This window comes from Hemicordylus capensis, chromosome 2 (assembly GCF_027244095.1).
Source record: "Hemicordylus capensis ecotype Gifberg chromosome 2, rHemCap1.1.pri, whole genome shotgun sequence".
Taxonomy (NCBI): Eukaryota; Metazoa; Chordata; class Lepidosauria; order Squamata; family Cordylidae; genus Hemicordylus; species Hemicordylus capensis.
Window position 1 is genome coordinate 410,487,979 of NC_069658.1, and position 17,742 is coordinate 410,505,720.

The 17,742-nt window shown below is 42.7% G+C and overlaps 2 protein-coding genes across 29 annotated transcripts in view; one reads left to right on the forward strand and one right to left on the reverse strand.

Annotated features, from left to right (window-relative positions):
• Positions 1 to 17,742, reverse strand: part of ARSG (arylsulfatase G) — a 196,321-nt gene that overhangs the window by 165,263 nt on the left and 13,316 nt on the right. For 5 of the 28 annotated variants that reach the window (XM_053288935.1, XM_053288929.1, XM_053288942.1 and 2 more), the window contains one exon: positions 7,559 to 7,963. The exons of 20 other annotated variants lie outside the window; for them this stretch is intronic. The gene's annotated coding sequence lies outside the window, so the exon portion shown is untranslated. Of the gene's footprint in view, positions 1 to 7,558; positions 7,964 to 13,991; positions 14,042 to 15,243; positions 15,497 to 17,742 lie in introns of those variants that run through there. 3 more of the 28 variants (XM_053288940.1, XM_053288930.1, XM_053288943.1) reach the window with 3 other exon arrangements.
• SLC16A6 (solute carrier family 16 member 6) lies at positions 926 to 17,338 on the forward strand. The gene is made up of 6 exons (XM_053288957.1): positions 926 to 1,537; positions 5,257 to 5,498; positions 7,111 to 7,254; positions 7,737 to 7,865; positions 9,974 to 10,801; positions 13,554 to 17,338. The coding sequence occupies exons 2-6, from the start codon at positions 5,264 to 5,266 to the stop codon at positions 13,793 to 13,795; spliced, it is 1,578 nt and encodes a 525-aa protein (XP_053144932.1). The 5' UTR covers positions 926 to 1,537; positions 5,257 to 5,263; the 3' UTR covers positions 13,796 to 17,338.

Genomic DNA, 17,742 nt, shown 5'->3' on the forward strand with positions numbered 1-17,742 from the left:
GGAGGAGGAGAGAAAGAAATATGTGGGATGGGAATAGCCCCAAGAACCCACGTGTTAAAAATGCTGTGTGTGTCATGGTGTATGTTTAGTGGAGAAGGCTTAACCTGCAGCCAGGGGAGGAACCTCCAAAGGACTTTAGCTCCAGGCTCCAAAATTACTTAGGTGCACCTCTGATTGGTCTTCGAGCTGAATAATGGGGAGGATTGGGGATAGGCCCCCAGACACCTCTGCTCACCTCTCTTTCCTGGGGCGGCACAATAAGGAATGCCCTGCTCTGGAAGCCCGAGAGCAAGGGGGGCAGTGGTGGATACTAGCACTGGCTGGCAGTCTCTCTGGGATCCAACCGATGCTGCCCAGAGAAAGCACATTCCAACTGCCAGCCTGCTCAAACCCCACCCCCATGGAGAGGACTGGGCTAAAGGGGTGTGTGTGAGAGAAGAAAATTAACCAAGTAGATTTTGCCAAGCGCCCACCCACCCCACCCCACCCCACCCAAAAACTGGTGGCCCAGCATCATTGAGTTCAGTTATATGACCCCTTTGGAGGTGTAAGTATGGAACATCTTCCATTCAAGAAGTGGCACTGCCGCCAGGTCGTGGGGTGTATGTGTGCGCTATTTGGAAGAGAAAGAGCTCGCCCCCCTAAAATAAGCAGATGTGCGCGCGCCGGGGGGGGGGGGATTTATTGACAGCAAAGAAAGGGAAGGGGGAAGGGAGATGGCACCAAAAAAGTTAGACGTGGCACAGCCAGCCAGCCGCAGCAGCAGTACTCTCAATTTCTCCACCTTTTCCGGGGTTTGCAGCACGGGTCTCCTGCATTTCCCCTCGCTCGTCCTCACTGCTGCTCACGGCCCACGCTGCCGTCCGGCGCGCACACAGCGCATCTCCCCCACCTCCGCCAGTCAGAGCACGCGGAAGCAGCCAGTTCTGCGACTGCAATTGCAAAGCCGGGTCCGGCGCGCACATGGCGCTGCTGAGCTACAGCGCGCGCCGGATCCGCCGGCAGAGACCGGCTCCAGCCGGTATAAAAAGCTGAGCTAGAGAGACTGAGACTGCACACGGAGCACTTGCAAAGGGACCAAGCAGGAGGAGGAAGGGGGCTATTAAAGAGAGAGGCGGGAGCGGGTGTTTGGTGGAAGGGGGCCCTCAGCCAGAGCGAGGGGCTGGGGACCGTGTCACTCGAAAAGCCCAGGCGCAAAGGGAGCACCCAGCTGAGCATGGGGCAGCCTTGGCACTGCCAGCGAGAGCCGAATGTTGGATAGCGAAGGGGGCAACTTGCTCCTCGCTTTCCACTGAGGGGGTCCGTTGGGCTGCAGACGGGGCGAGTGTGAGGCGGCGGCTGCTTCCCACCTCCAGTGCCAATTCCTTGGCTCCCGCTTTTAAGGGCGCGGGGTTGGAGGGCTCCGCACGCACAGCCCTCTCAAGATGTTACTGATCAGGTCATAGGCTAAAGCTGCACTTCTCTCTCCGCGGCTTGGGGGGCTAGTTCTTCCTCATCTTTCTCTCCCCAAGTTGCAGCAGCATCTTCTACCGACCTGGTAAGTGACTTTTATTCCGGACCCTGAAGTTTGGTTGCCTTGCTGCTATTGCCTTTTTTTTTTTTAAAGGGTTGTTTCCTGCCTGCCCCCGCCTCCCCCACATATCTAAAGAGCATCAGTCTCTGCATTTTTTTAAAAATAAAATAAAACTAGCGCCATTTGAGGAAGCCTACTAAATTGTTTTAAAGGTACACAAAGTGATGGGAGAAATTATACCGCTTCATGAGGGCTTATTCCCGCTCCCTGCCCCGGCATCATATGGAAAGTAGATTTTTCCCTCCCTCATCCATAGTCTGGAGCCGTTTTTCTTCCCTTTTCCTTTTGGAGAAAACATGTTGTCCCCCAGAGGAACCCCGTTGCATACATTTGTTACTTAGTTAATTGTTTATGCAGCGCTAAGGACCTGCGCATCTCTGCATTCCACCAAGGTATCAAGGCGCCTTAAACCGGATTGAGGATAACCGCATGGCGCAACGTGGCCGCCAAAACTGTTGTCCTCTCTGTGAGGCTGCAAATTCTGCATCTGGTCGCGATTCAACAAAGCACTTACACCTCACGTCTTACTTAAGCCCCATTGTATTTGCTGCAATCAAATATCTTCTCGAGCAGCGGCAAGGACTGAAACACACTTCGTGTTTTGCTGAAGGGGAATCCCCTGAACAGAACCTATAGTGCAGACAGTTCCATGCCCATTATACACTTTACCGAAACGGATCACGGTAGCGTTATAGCCTGTCTTGCCCTGCTGAGATTAGCAAGGGCATTTGATCTAGGCCAGATCTGCTAAGACACTGGAGAATATTGAGAGAATGGGTAAGCAGCATACTACAAAGGCTGTATCTGCCATGTGACTATGAAAACATTTCCCCCTCTGCCCTAAGTTATGAAAAGTTCAACTGCAAATTCTCTTTTCAGAGGATTTGTTACAATTTTAGCAGGGGACAGTTTAAATGGATGGAAGATATTTTTAGCCAGTGTGTATCAAGGTAGCAATTTGAAATGCAACGAAGAGTCTTGTGGCATCCCTGAAGACTAACAAATCTATTCTATCAAAAGCTTTTATGGATTACAGTCCACTTTATCAGTTGCATGATCCTTGGTTGGCAAGTACAGAATTTAAACTGTTAGGCTAAAAGGCTATATAATGCAAACGGTACAATCTGAGACCATCCCATCTGTAAAACTTAAATGTGTATAAAATAAGCACAATGATAAGTCACAACATCTGTAACAAAATCCTACCTTTGCTAAGTTAATTCACCTTGTAATGTGACAGGAAAACAGGCTTTCTTGTCAAAATATATTACATGTGGTGAAAATACTAGGCTTCTATTTGAATTCCTCTGAGTGCAAGCTCATCAGGGCAAGGGGTTGTATAGTACTGTGTTTCATAAGCACCTGCACATTGCAGATATTGCTAGAAATTATTGATAATTGCTGTTTCCAGCTAATACATTCTTTTAATAAGATTTACATTGCACATCTCTGCCTGGTATCTATTTGTAAATATGTATTCTGTCTTTCCATCAAACTATGTACAAGATGACATCACAATGCCTTCAGATAACAGCTTTGATATATTTTGATGAATCTAGAGGTTATCTTCCTTTGACTTGGTTCTTGTGAGCCAAATTTAAAAACCTTCCTCCACTGTTCAGCTTTCAATCCTATGTTTCAGTCTCCACTTTTACATAAGAGCCAAGTGGAATTAATTTCAGAAGGTAATGCTATACAGTCTTAGGTTCAGTTACTAGGCAATATCTCCTAAGATTTGCTGACCACTGCTTCAATACATTTGATACTCCCTCTCCATAAGAAATCCTGAAAATATTATTTACAAAAAACTACCAGTGCTACTGCTATCTCTGAGACCCAGTTCTATACAGAGGTAGGTATGCCTAGAGCCATTTATTTCAGTGGGTTTAGGTGCACCTAAGTCTGCATACAATTTGACTGTCAGTGAGATAACACAGAATTATTCCTTATGAACACAACACATATTATACTGTACAAATAGATCTACATAGGACAGGTAGGTAAACTGAAATTAGTTTTAAACTGGGACTAAGCAGAGCTTGATATGTAACAATGAACACTGTCTTATTTTCCAAATGTGTGTACAGATACTGCAAAATAAAATGGGAGAAAAACTAAGAACCTTGTTATTGAGGTGGAGTTCAGGGGGAGAAATTACATGGGACAAATGATGAAGGCTTGGTGAAAGAATTCTTACATGATGAATACAGTGTGAGGGTCTCAGCCCCCTGGGAAACTACAAGACCAGTGCCTTGGATGGACCAGTTCTCTCCCCACTCCTTTTTAAGAACCTAGGACCAATATAGCCACATCACATGCAAAATTTGCTCGCAAAGTTACATTTGTTCTGAAGTAGTATGAAAATATACTTGCTACCCGGATGCATTTTGGCTTTTGTGTTATTTCAAAATGCTTCAGTTATCTGGGAACTCTTTGCTCCACCACTGGTGCCCCCCACCCCACCCCACCCCCCACTGTCTGGAGAACATCAAGACCACCTCATAGGTTTGCTGGGGATGGAATGTGACTGAATAGTTTACATGTGTCCATGGTACCATTCCAGTAAAATGCAGAAATTTATTAGTGATTTTTCTAGCTAATTTTTTTATCCCAGTGTGACAAACAGAAAAATTAGAGAGCTGACAAAATTATAGGACATCTGCAGTGTGCAGAAGGGATAACACAGTTTTGTGGGTGGGTGTGGAGTCATAAGCCAGATGCTTGACTGGTTACAGTACTTCACAGAAAGGCAGTCAGCCAATATAGTATTCAAGAACAGATCTAAGGTAAACTGATATTCATGCCTATAACTTCATAGAATACACTGAAATGCTAGCAGCACGTGAACAGTTTAAAATAGACAGATATTTCCAAGAACCACTAGAGGGCAATGAGAAGTGGATCCAAATAAATCTGAGCTATGTAAAGCAGCAGCAGCACCAGGCTTGCTTGATTTTGTATTGGGAGTGAACTAGGTCACTCAAAGGTTCCTTGTCAAGCACCTCCAATATTGGCAGCCACTGTAAACACTAGGGCTGTTCTGATGCCTTATTTTTTAAGAAGTGCAGTAATATACAAAATCTTCCTGTGGATCATTTACATAACTTTCCAGCTATGCAGAAAACGTGTGGAATTGCTGACAAGCTTGAGACTCAAGTTTGAAAGGAAGGCATGTTGAGTTCCTAAGGTTTTTCTGTTATGTGACTGCAAATGCAATTCAGAATTACAAAATTTGGAGCATCCTTTCACAGGGGTTTGTGAAATTTCACAGGGCCTTCGGGTTTGTCATGGGTTTTTCACAAAATTGCCTCCTTCCCACTGTATTTAAGTCATATGACTGTTCCTTAATTGCTTGATCTTGAATTGAAATGGCTGGTCCTTATGATGAGAGTTACTTTCTGGTTCTTGATTCAACTAGTACGATCTGATCATAAAAGGACAAACTGCTGCTGAGATACTGTATCTAATCCTGAAGCAAGTCTTGCATACTTTTTGCTTGCCAATGTTCTGTACTAGGAAAGTCACTCTTTGTAATGAAGGCTGCCATCCTAAACATACTTACCGGCAAGTAAGTCCCATTGAACTTGGCAGGCTTACTTCCAAGCAGGCATGTTTAGAAGAGGGCTTTACGATATATATTTTAGAAGATGTCCTGATCTGCCTCCCTCTCTCTTTTATTCTAGATCAAAAATGACTGTCAAAGCAACAAGAATGTCATGCCTTGCTCCAAATGTTTATACTAAAGTGCCTGATGGAGGATGGGGATGGATTGTGGCTTTTGCTTTCTTCTTTGTGGAGGCCCTGACATATGGCATTATCAAGTCTTTCGGGGTCTTCTTTACGGACCTGATGCAAAGCTTTGATGAAACCAACAGCAGGATATCATGGATAATCTCAATATGTGTATTTGTACTAACATTTACTGGTGAGCATACAAACACATCTTGTGTTGAAGCTATAGCCTTTGAAGAGCTTGATCACATGCAAAATCAGTAGTGCCTCACGCTGCATAGGACCAGGCTGACATGATTATGTGGTCATGTCTGTGTAAATGTATTAATGTCCTGTAGCCAAATAGTTACTGGGTTAATAGGTAAGCACAGGTGCACCCACATACAACTTCTAACTACCCCTACTATAAACTGTACAAATTGCAAAAAATATACATGCAGTAGTCCAATTCAGGCATTCAGCCTGATTACTTGAAGAGGGAGCAAGAGTGGGTTGATTAGCCATGCCCTTGAAACTCCTCTGAACCCTCACTCCACTTTTCCCAGGTTCAGCACTTGTCTGCAGAAGTAAGTGCTGAAACTAAGAAAGAGGTTCTTCTCCCTGTGCCCTTTTAAAAACCAGCCAGCATTTGAAATTGCAGAGAAACTTTCCATGGGTTCACAACTGCCTCAGCAGACCAGCACTGATACCTGGGCAGGGGAGCTAGGGGATGCGGCTAGTTTGGCATATACTCCCAGTAGCTCCCCTCCCAGTGTTCAGCTTGAATGTGTGTGCGGGGGTGGGGTGGGCGGGGGAATGCCAGAACAGTCAGATTCACTTGACACCCTGCTCATCAGGACCCTCTTTAAAATCTCAGCTACTTTCACAGACTTGGTTCATTATGGAACTGGTGCAGCAACTGAAGGGAGAGCTGGCATAAGTCACATGACCAGTTGTGATGACTACTACTGCTGTCTCTCATCAATATGGCAGAAGTTCAACTTAAGTGTCACTACAAGAGAGAAGAAAAATTGTTAGGGAAGGGAGCAAGGGGTGTAGGAAGGCAACACACAGAAGGCACAGTTACAGATATGCAGTCAGAGTGAGTTGGAGCACAATCTTCTCCTGCAGCAAGGCCATTGAGATTAATGGGAGTTGCACAAGGGCAGATTGAATGATTGCTCCCAGTGGATTCTGTTCATTCGTGTTTATCTGAAGTGAGACAATCCTCTTCAGACCAGCTCTTCCTTATGGAAAAATAACTTGGAAAGAAGAGGGCAGAACAGTGAGGACTTGTTTCTGACACAGAGTTGTTTTCAGAGTTAATTAAATCACATTAGTTACGCTTATTCGAGAGAGGCTACTTTTAATCTGCTTGTGTTTTGTTTTTTTAAACAGCATCTGCTCTACACAGTGGTTTAGTTCAAGTTTACTGACAAAGGAGGAAAAAATATCCCTGGGAGGGTTGATGCCTACATTTTTAAAAAATCAAGCATATACAAGGCTACTCCTTATTTTTAATGATTGGGACACTTCCTTAATTCATGTTACCTCCCCTTCTAAAACAAGTGTTTTAGAGGGCACAGGAAAACTTCTTGGGACTTTTCCTAATCACAATTATACTCTTTTTACAAAAGGATGACATATAGAGTCGCCCTTTGGTTGTGCCTTCTTTAAGACATTAGCCAATATAGTATTTTTTCCTTGCATAAGCTTGCATCTCATATTATAAACCCAACAAAGCCCTTCTTGCAGCCTAAGTTTGCAGCTTCTCGTGTAATTTAAAATAGGTACAAGAAAATAATCCCTCCACTCTTCTTTTACAGCTCCTCTTTCTACAATACTTTCTAATCGTTTTGGTCATCGTCTGGTGGTAATGATTGGAGGATTACTGATCAGTACTGGGATGGTTGCAGGCTCTTTTGCACGCACAGTTGTTGAAATGTACATATCTATTGGTATAGTTTCGGGTGAGTTGAGTGTTCTATCTTTTAGTGAAATGGCCAGCAATAATTTTGCAAGATAAACTTTTATATTCAGGGTTGTAAACCTGCCAGGCACCTAGTGGCCAAGGTGCCTTTAAAAAAATGAAACTGGTATCCAATGGGTCTTGGCTTTGTGAACCATCTGGAGATGCTGAAGGACTCTGGCGTTTGTGAACATAATGAGAACACAATTTTGAATTTCATCACTGATTAGCGGAGTACATATTGGGATCTTTACTGCTAAGGAAACTGTCACAATACATCTGAATAGTTTGAAAATTCTACTTACTGTTAGTAAGAATTGGCCAGGAGTTCATAAATGGAGGATAGAGATCCCAGGTGCTGGGTGCTACATCCAGAGTGATTTAAACCACAGAGGGGAGACAAAATGGCAAGGGTCCAGTCCACTATCAGCATCTCCACAAAGTTCTTTGTTTTTACACTGACACTTTGTCATTTATTCACAGGCTTGGGATACTGCCTTACTTTTCTTCCAACCGTCACCATTCTATCACAGTACTTTGACAAAAAGCGTTCATTAGTCACAGCAGTGGCTTCTACAGGAGAATGTTTTGCTGTCTTCTCTTTTGCACCAGGTACTGAAATATACTTTTTGGAATTAGCACTGACCACACGGTAGCTTGAATTTTACATACACCCTTCTCAGCTCCATTGACTGTATACTGCAAGTTTCCTATATGGAAAAAATATGAAACTTAATCGCACACAAATGTTTGTGTGGGTAAGAGGCACATACCTAGACACTGGTGGGAGGAGCCTAATCTGCTTTGGCTAGGTTTTCCAAATTCCCTGGTCATGGAAGCTTGCACCATTTAAAGCTTGTATCTCCAGGTTACATTAGTTATGTGGATGTTCCTTCCAGTGGCTTGCAGCTGGAGTGCAGATCAGTTCTAATTTTGCAATGCAGCAGGAAGAGATGAGTCTATGGTAAGGGGATTTGTTGATCTACTAATTCCCAATCCAAAATTTCATTCACTAGAGAACACTACGGTAGCTCCTGGGTTGACTCTTGTTAAGATCAAGACATTAAGTGGGGGCGGAGTGCAACTGAACCAAAATGTTTCTGTATTTAGTCCTACAACTTGATGCTATACAAAGGCACATACTACTTCTTTCTTTTTACACAGCTATAGAGAAGGGGAGCAGTTGTATGTCATCTCTATCAGAGACAATACAACTTTTAGAAAGTTAGGCAAGAACAGATATAGGTCAGACTTTCAGAATGTGTGCTCCTTTGCTAGGGCCAAAGATCTTCTTTCCATCCAGGAGCACCTACAAGCTAGGAAGTTGGGGGAGGAGTGTGTAGAAATTCAAGACTTTGCAGAGATCACAACCTCTCTTTACTTTGGAAACAAGCAGAAGAGACACAACAAATCACATCTTCTCTAATTATAATCTAGACTAGCATGGATGGCCAACCTAAGGCTCTCCAGCTGTTGGACTATAACTCCCATAATCCCCAGCTGCAGTGGCCATTAATCAACATAAATGTTCAGACAAAGAAAGAATGTATTTGGGCTAGCACTATCTTTACAGAGCAATATGATCTGGTGTGTTCTCAGCATATATTTTCCAAGCTAAAAATAAAGCTGAGAAGTAATCCTAGCTGCATAGGGTAGAATGCAGTGTCTACTTGGAAAGTTATTTGGTATATAAGCCAAGAGTTCCTTACCTATGGAACCCAAACCGAGGTCTTGCAAGATTGAATAGCCTCAAGCCTACCCTGAAAGTGTTAAGAGGTGTACTTTCTCCTCGTTTTTTTCTAATTTGGAAAGCTGACTTTTGCCTTTATCCCCATCATCCCCAGCTGTGTCACAGAAGAGAAAGCCTGCCTTACTACTCACGATCATTTAACCCATCTTATTTATTTATTAGATTTATGGTTGAAGGAGGTATATATTCCCACAGTAAGGAAAAGAGGATCTCTGCACCTCCTGTTAGCCACACATCCCCTTCCCATGGACCAAGTCTGCATTGGTCACTACCACTCAACCTTTTTGCATGTGCAGCATATGTGGGCTGCTGCATGTTGTACAGAGGCAAGACAATTCACCCAGGCAAAGCACGTTTTGGTGCATGAAACCTCAACACTATGCTAAATCTTACTGTATCTCAGAGTAGGGATGTGCACAAAGCATTTTGGCACCTCTAATTCGAGGCACCAAAACGCTTCAAGCTGCCCCAGCCAAATCATTTTGGTGGACAGCAAGCGGGTGCTTTAAAAGGAGGAAGGCAGGTCTTCTGTCCCCTCCTTGGCATTGTCAGTATTAAATGCTGCGTGGCACGGCTGCAGTGCTGCTCCCAGAGGGCAGTGGCAGCATGTAAATGGCACCCACACATGCGCAGGCACCATTTATGCACAGATGCCACCCGTTTAATACTGACAGTGCCAAGGAGGAGCAGATAAGACCTGCCTTCCTCCTTTTAAAGCACCTGCTCACCATCCCCCTGGATGTGCACAAAACGTGTTGTGCACTTCCCTGTCTCAAAGGTCCTACCTCTCACATGGCTGGTTTGCAGTGAACTGAACCAGGACTGTAGGAAGCTTGCCATATTCTAACTTAAGAGACCCTGTGAAAATTTTGACCCAGAATCTGACCCTAGTATATTTCTGGAGTATTGTAAATTAAGAGTTTCTGTTCTGTAAATGAAGGATTGTATTTTACTTTTCCCTGTTCCATAGCTATCACTGCTCTGAAGGAACAAATTAGTTGGAGATACAGCCTCCTGTTTGTTGGTCTGCTGCAGCTTGGAATCGTTGCCTGTGGATCACTACTGAGACCAATCATAATCAAAGCACAGGAAGTAGTGAAAGTATCCCCAGTGGAAGAGCAAAAAGAGACAAAGTACATGCTTGAAAATGAGCAGACACGCACCTCATTAGATTCCATTGACTCAGGAGTAGAAGTAACTACCTCACCTTGCAACATGCCTGGAGTTGCCAAATTGGTACTGAAAAGTGAAGAAGAACCAAAGGAAAACACAGAGATGCTCGTAGAAGCTAGGAGCATCCCTAAAGAGGAACCAAAAATCCAACTCCTGGATTTCTCTGTGATGAAAGACTATAGCTTTATTTGTTACGCACTTTTTGGTTTGTTTGCTACTCTGGGATTCTTTGCTCCTTCCCTATACATAATTCCTCTCAGCATGAGCCTTGGCATTGACAAGGATCGCTCTGCGTACATACTGTCAGCCATGGCGATCTCTGAAGTCTTTGGCAGAATCAGTGCTGGTTGGGTCCTCAACAAAAAGCCTATCCGAAAAATTTACATTGAACTCATCTGTGTCATTCTGCTGGATATTGCCCTCTTTGCTTTCCCTCTTGCTTATGAATTTTGGGGGCTAATGACATGTAGCATTTTCTTTGGATTCATGCTTGGAACTGTGGCAGGGACACACATTCCCATGTTAGCTGAAGATGATGTAGTTGGCATTGAGAAGATGTCATCTGCTGCTGGAGTTTACGTATTTATTCAAAGTTTATCAGGGTTGGCTGGACCACCCCTTGCAGGTAAAACAAAGGATGTCCTGCTGAGATACGAATGCCTTGTTCAGTGTTAAATTAGAGTTTGGTGGTGGGTGACAGCTAGAAAATGGGACAGGTGGTGCTTTGTGTAAACTACGAACAGCATGGATAGATGTAAACAGAAGTAAAAAGAAACCTGAGCATTCCTGGGTATCAGCTCAGCACCTAGGACATGAACAATCAAAAACAGAAGGCCTCAGGATGAAGGAAAGTTCTACCTGTGCACTAACTCTATTAACTTGATTTCCATTAACTCTCAAACAAATTAGCCTAGTTGCTATCTAGGGGTGTGCACGGAACCGCCAACTGCGGTCCGGCACTGGGGTGTGGGGTACCTTTAAGAGCGGCGGGAGGGTTTACTTACCCCTCCCGCCGCTTTCCCGCTCTGGCACCGTAATGTTCAAAGTAATTGGGGCGGCAGGATACCTCCCTGCCGACCCTTCCCCGACGTTGCTGGGAAAACTTCCCAGCAGTCCTTTGTGCGTGTGTGCGCACGTCACAGAGACGTGCGCGCGCAAAGGACTGCTGGGAGGTTTTCCCAGCAACGTCGGGGAAGGGTCGGCAGGGAGGTATCCTGCCGCCCCAATTACTTTGAACATTACGGCAACAGAGCGGGAAAGCGGCGGGAGGGGTAAGTAAACCCTCCCGCCGCTCTTAAAGGTACCCCCGAACCGAACCACCCAGGTCCGGACCGGTCCGGAGGCCTTTTCAATGGCCTCTGGACCGGTCCAGGCCCATCCCTATTGCTATCACCCAGGAAGCTTTCATCAGCACCAAATGAGCACAGACTACTTCCAAAAATCTGTACAGATCCAATATCTTCACAACATTCTACCTACACATTCAGGCATTCAAACATTGCCTAGTGATTGCCTTCTCTCCCTGATGCACACATTTCAAGCCTCACCAAGGATAACAGACAAAAGAAAGATTTTTACCACTGGCAGTATTAATACAGTATTAATACTGTATAGCTCTTCTAATTAACAAAGTACTTTAGAATATCTGTTGGAGTACCTCTACAACAAACATGCAAGTCAAGTCATTATTATTTCTGTTTTACATCTGCGTAACTGAGAGGGAAGGCAAAAGTCTTTGGGCAGAGGCCACACACAGTGAGACCTTGGCAGAGTTAATACGTGAGCCCAAGCCTCCAACACCAATCTACATCTCTGCCCATTCAACCACAGACTCACACTCTTGTTGGGGTTAAAGAATAGGCAAGTACCTGGATCAGGCAGGCCAGCAATCTTCCTGAAAATTCACAAGGGAGATGCCTCAGAGCTCAGGTCTATGAGACAGAAAGAGGCATTGGCCAACACATCTAACAATGACTGATAGGACAGTCTCCATACTTGCTTAACAGCCACACACAAAAACTAGGGTCAGAGAATGAGATGTATTTCCTTTAGCGGCTGCTTCTTGCTTACAAGACCTGCCATATTTCTTGGGAGCCACTGTTCTCCACAGGTTGTGTTGTCTCTGCTACAACATGCTCAAAGCCTTGCATTAGGGGAATCACTTTTTTAGAATGAATTTCCGTTTGTCCTGGCAAAAAGGAATTAAAATATAGAGTTGTTGGAAACTCCTATACTCTGTAAAACAGTGGCAAGTTTGCTCATCAGCTGCAGTTCAGGAAGCAAATTCAGCAGCATTCCTATGACTGTTTACAAGTCTGGGCTCAATAAGGATGGTTGGGCTGAGGTCCAAAGCACTCATTTGAAAGTACATTCACTGAAGGCAGTGTGCACGTCCATCTTGTAAGCAATTTGGGCAGTGTGGCTATGGTCGAAAGGACTATACACACACTTTTTACAAGGTTTTCTTTTAAGGAGTTATTCTCATGGAAACCTGCTCTCGCTTGAAGATTTAATAATTTGCATGAGAACAATTTAAAGGGGAAAGGGGTGGGGGTGGAGTACTATTATACACTTTTGGCATTCCCCCACTTTGTATTTCCCCTCAGTGTTTGTTTTTTTAAACTCAGACTGTGTCTCACAATCAGCCTCAGCAAGCCCCATGGAACAGATTGTAAGAATTTCAGGGCAATCCTGGATAGCTAGCTAGTACAGGTTGAGTATCCCTTATCCAAACTGCTCGGGACCAGCAGTGTTCTGGATTTTGGACTTTTCAGGATTTTAGAATATTTGCATACTGTAATGAGATATCTTGGGCATGGGATCCAAGTCTAAACATGAAAGGTAACTGTACACTGTTGTTGTTTTTAAAGGTTTTATTTAAAGTCTAGCGCCAAAGCGAGTGAGCTGAGGCTTTTTGCTTTTTGTTTTGTTATGAGGCGTTCAGCCACGAGTCGGTGATGCGGGCGCACACCATGGTGGTTTCCGGATTTTGGAGCATTCCAGATTTTGGATGTCCAGATTAGGGATACTCAACCTGTAGTTATCTATCCTAGTTAAATGCTGATTAGATGAAGTGGTTTGACCAAGATTGCCCTGAAATTCTGTGTTCTCACAATTGGCTCTATGGGGTTCACTGATCCTGATTAACCTTTTAACCAGGAACCTTGTGACTGTGAAAACGCAGCCTCAGCTTGGATCTTCTATAGAAAATCACAGTGCATTCAGAATGTGTGTTTGCTCCTTTTTAACCACAGTCTGTAATTTTAATAAATGTTTAACATATGTGGCAGAATGCCAAGTGAGCTGTAAAATGGGACAGCATGGGAGAGTACAAAATGAAGTTTTTAACTATTGTTTAATGTTTCCTCCTCTCACAGGTATACTAGTGGATACCACAAAGAACTACAGCTCTGCATTCTATTCCTGTGCTGCTGGAATGTTCCTGGCCGCTGTCTTCCTTGCTTTGGTGAGGCCTTGCAAGAAGGTACAGTGTCAATGTAAGGAACAACCAGCAGAAGAGAATGTCTCAGAGCCTTTACAGGATATACCAGATGACTTTATAGAACCGGATCTTGGGAAAAATGAGGATTCTGTAAAAGGATGTGATAACATGGCCTGAAAGAGAAGAAGCAGAGGCTGTGTTTAAAGACTGGGGGAGAAAGCAAGTCAACTCTGACCCACCTTCTAAAACCTACACTTTAAAGGGAATGCAAAATCAAATGTGAACAGAAGCTATGATTCTTTTCAGAAAGATGCGATTATTCTTTCACCATTTTTGTAAACAACTGGAATGCTGAATTCCATTGATTACTCACATAAGAGCACTCCTACCCAGCCTGAAGATGTGGTTCAGATTTCCATATTCCTAAGAAGCAACAGGCAAGATAAAAAGAATTCTATCAATTTGAAACCATGTGCAAGAAGCTAACAATTACTCAGAAGAAAAGCATGTATAGGCCATGTAACTAAAACAATCATTGCAGTCTTTCTTATTGCCTGCTAGCACCTCGCATCCAAAACTTTGCTGTCAGTCAAATGTATAAGAATAGTGACACAGAAGAGTTGATTTGGTAAAACAAGTTTTTTGTTTGTTTTCTTACCAGATGAAGTTAGTTATTTCAGATTATTAGCTTCAGAGAACACTGGGGTAAAGGGTGGGGCTCAATAGCATATTTAGATTTAAGAGAGGTGTTTCTTTTGTTTTTTAAAAACTCACTTGAACTCCATAAATGCTGGGAAGTTGGGAGCTTACCACCTTTAAAAAAAAAATGGCCAGTTATTACATCATATTTCATTCAAACTTTAAATTTCTCTCCAGACATAGCCCAATCCTATACACACTTACTCAGAAGTTTAAGTAAGTGTGCACAGAACTGCAGGCTTAAAGAATATTATTCCTTTTTTAGTAGTCAGACAAATCAACATGACTGTATTGTCTTCTAATTTAAAACTAGTATTAAGTTATTATAGGAGTATTAGAGGCTGCCTTTTAAGGCAAATTTGTGTTTTTAAACTTTCCACCAATATTTTTAAAAGGCATAGGTTGTCACGCACACACACATTTTCTATTAAGTTTTTAGACAACCTATATTTTTTGAAAGACACATGCTGTTTGGAACACAGTCCCAAAATAATAGGACTGTCCTGGTTGGTAACACAGTAAAGACAGGATCTTGTTTGGCTCCAAGTACTGTAGCTTGAATCAGTGAAACATTTAACATATTAGGCACTGTGTAGTAAAAACTGAGCCTATGCTTGAATGCTTTGCTGAATCAAGTAAGAGAATTTTTAGGAGAAAATCTTCTTTCATTGTATTTTGTAATATGTTGTGGATCAGGCCTTCAGCTTACATAGTGGGACCCATGGCTGTAGGCTTGGGCCAGCCTTGCACCAACTAAGAATGAAGCCTGTATGCTTTGTTCTTACCACTGGTGACCCCCATGCAATCTCCCATGGCAGTGTATGGGACTGCTGGCTAACTCACAGCCCTCCCTGAATTGCATGGAGGCTCCCAATTGTGTGAGCCATTGCACATATGGCCCCTGCTATTTGTATGACTGCAACTACCTTTTCTGGAACCATTGTGATCAAATGAATGACAGGGGCTCCCCTCCACTGTCAGCTCCATGCAATCCCCACTGGGCTGTGACACCACAAAGAGCTGTCCAAGTGATTGCGTAGGGACCAAATGTTTGAACCCAGTGATCATGTGGGGGCCAAATGCATGAACCAGGCCTTGCAGCTTTGTGTATTCGTAAGTTTTCCATTCACCATAGCTGCATTTATATATATATCTGCATTTTCAATGAATCAACAGAACCTAAGGCAGAAGAGAAAAGCAACTTTTAGAAGTATAAAAAAGTATTGCAGTTTACATTATTAGAATACAAAAAGTATACAGCTGTCATAGGATCAAATAACTGATCCTAAAAATTTCAAAGCTACTACCCTGGATGCCAATCTTGTTCCCACTTAAGTTGGTATGGATTTTGCCATTGACTTCATGTGGAGTGTAACTGGACCACACAGTTATATTTTTCTCCCATTTTCAGTCAATTATGTGCAAAGAAAGGGAAATCTAAAAATGGCAACATGTTGGCTGTTCACTCATTCTTACTTTTAACAGATAACTTGCTTGCCCTACTTTTATGCATCTTTTTGTCACTAGGCAACTCAGGGGGACAAAACAAGAAAACAAAAGTCTGTTTTGGTTTCAGAGTAGACAGAGTACAGCTTTTTTTAAAATTCTCCATATTTCAGTGGGAGTGGCATTATATGCAGACTGCTCTGCTAAAATGTTTGTGTTATCACCTGCAGACAATAGGGATGTGCAAACAGGTTCAATGTCGAATGGGTTCAATGAACGGGGTCGGTTCAACAGTTCAGGGTCAAACTGAACCACCCCCTGTTCAGTCTGACCCTGGACCGCTGGGGGGAGGGGTTTGTGAGTTGATTAAAAAAAAAATTAAGTACTCCCTGGCTATTATATAATCCTTGGCTATTGGCCACTGTGGCTGGGGATTACGGGAATTGTAGTCCAAAAACAGATGAGGGGGCAGAGTTGAGGAGGCCTGCCTTAAAGCCTCTGCAAGGATTTATTTTTTTAAAAACCTGCTGACCCCTGAATGCAGATCAGTGGAAATCCTTGCAATTTCAACGTGAGGACGACTTCAACCGACCACCCCAATCTTAAACACATTTATGGGGATGCTGGTTGATTTCTGATGGAGTATACTCTCAAGTGTTTTTGGTATCAGAATATTAAGCTGTGATCCTAATAAGCATAATTATTTGGTTGATTTCTGGTTGATTTCTGATGGAGTATACTCTCAAGTGTCTTTGGTATCAGAATATTAAGCTGTAATCCTAATAAGCATACTTATTTGGAAGCATGTTCCACTAAAGTAATTTCAGTTTGGGGTGTTAAGATATCCAAATATGGGAACAGGTGCTCTCATATCAGAGTGGTTCTAGTAATCTACCCTCCCTCACTGCCTGAGAACTATGGAGAACACGTTGCAGTTTAGTGTCTTTTTTATATCTTCAGCACTTTATTACATACAGCAGAACCTCGATAAATTGCACCAGTTACTGGGCGACACACACCACCACCCACCATGGAGGTGGCCAACTTATTTTTTCCTGAACTAGCGAGTAAATGAACAAACATGAGACTGTGCTTACAACAGTGTATAATTTATTTATTTATTTATTTAACATGTACCATCATTAATTATTCATCATTATACCTCTAGCAAAGCCGTAAATATGCTCTTTGATGTCAATTGCAAATTTAATGAAGTCTTATTAATACAAGACCTCACAACAGTACTTCTACTATCATAACTTTGCTAAAGGTATTATGACAGGGGGCATATTATGTGTACATGGGAAAACTTAGTTGTCCTGCAGATTAACGAGGTTCTACTGTATTTTTTTTAACAAGAATTTCCACAACTAAATAATGTATACAAACTGCATTGTACACTGTCTATGTACATCCCATAACAGCATGGCATGTGCATTTGTGTGCATAAAAGACTCAAAACCAGGATTAAAAATGAAGATAGCAGGATTGCTGGTTTGTTCTGTAATTATTCTGTTCTGGAAGTGCTACCAAAACACAAAGTTTTGCAATAAAAATCTTTTTTTAAAGAAAAAACTTGGGCTTTCGGTTTAATACTCCTCTTTATTACTAAACTTTCCAGTTCATCCTTTAGCCATGATACTATTAATTTAAAAGGTATGGCAATCTCACAGACACAGCACATATCAAAAACTCTTCCATACAAAGGACTTAAAACCACCATATCAATAAATCTGCAGAGATTAAGCACAGACAGAATGAACTCTTCCCATTTTACATTTTAAAGATACAGATTTGCTCTTGTTAGCAATGCATGAGAGTCTCGAAACCAGCTCAAAACAACTTAAGCCTTAAGAGCTACTTTCATATACTATGAATTCAGACAAATTAGGAACATAGGAAGCTGACATACAGGTGAAACTCGGAAAATTAGAATATCGTGCAAAAGTCCATTAATTTCAGTAATGCAAATTAAAAGG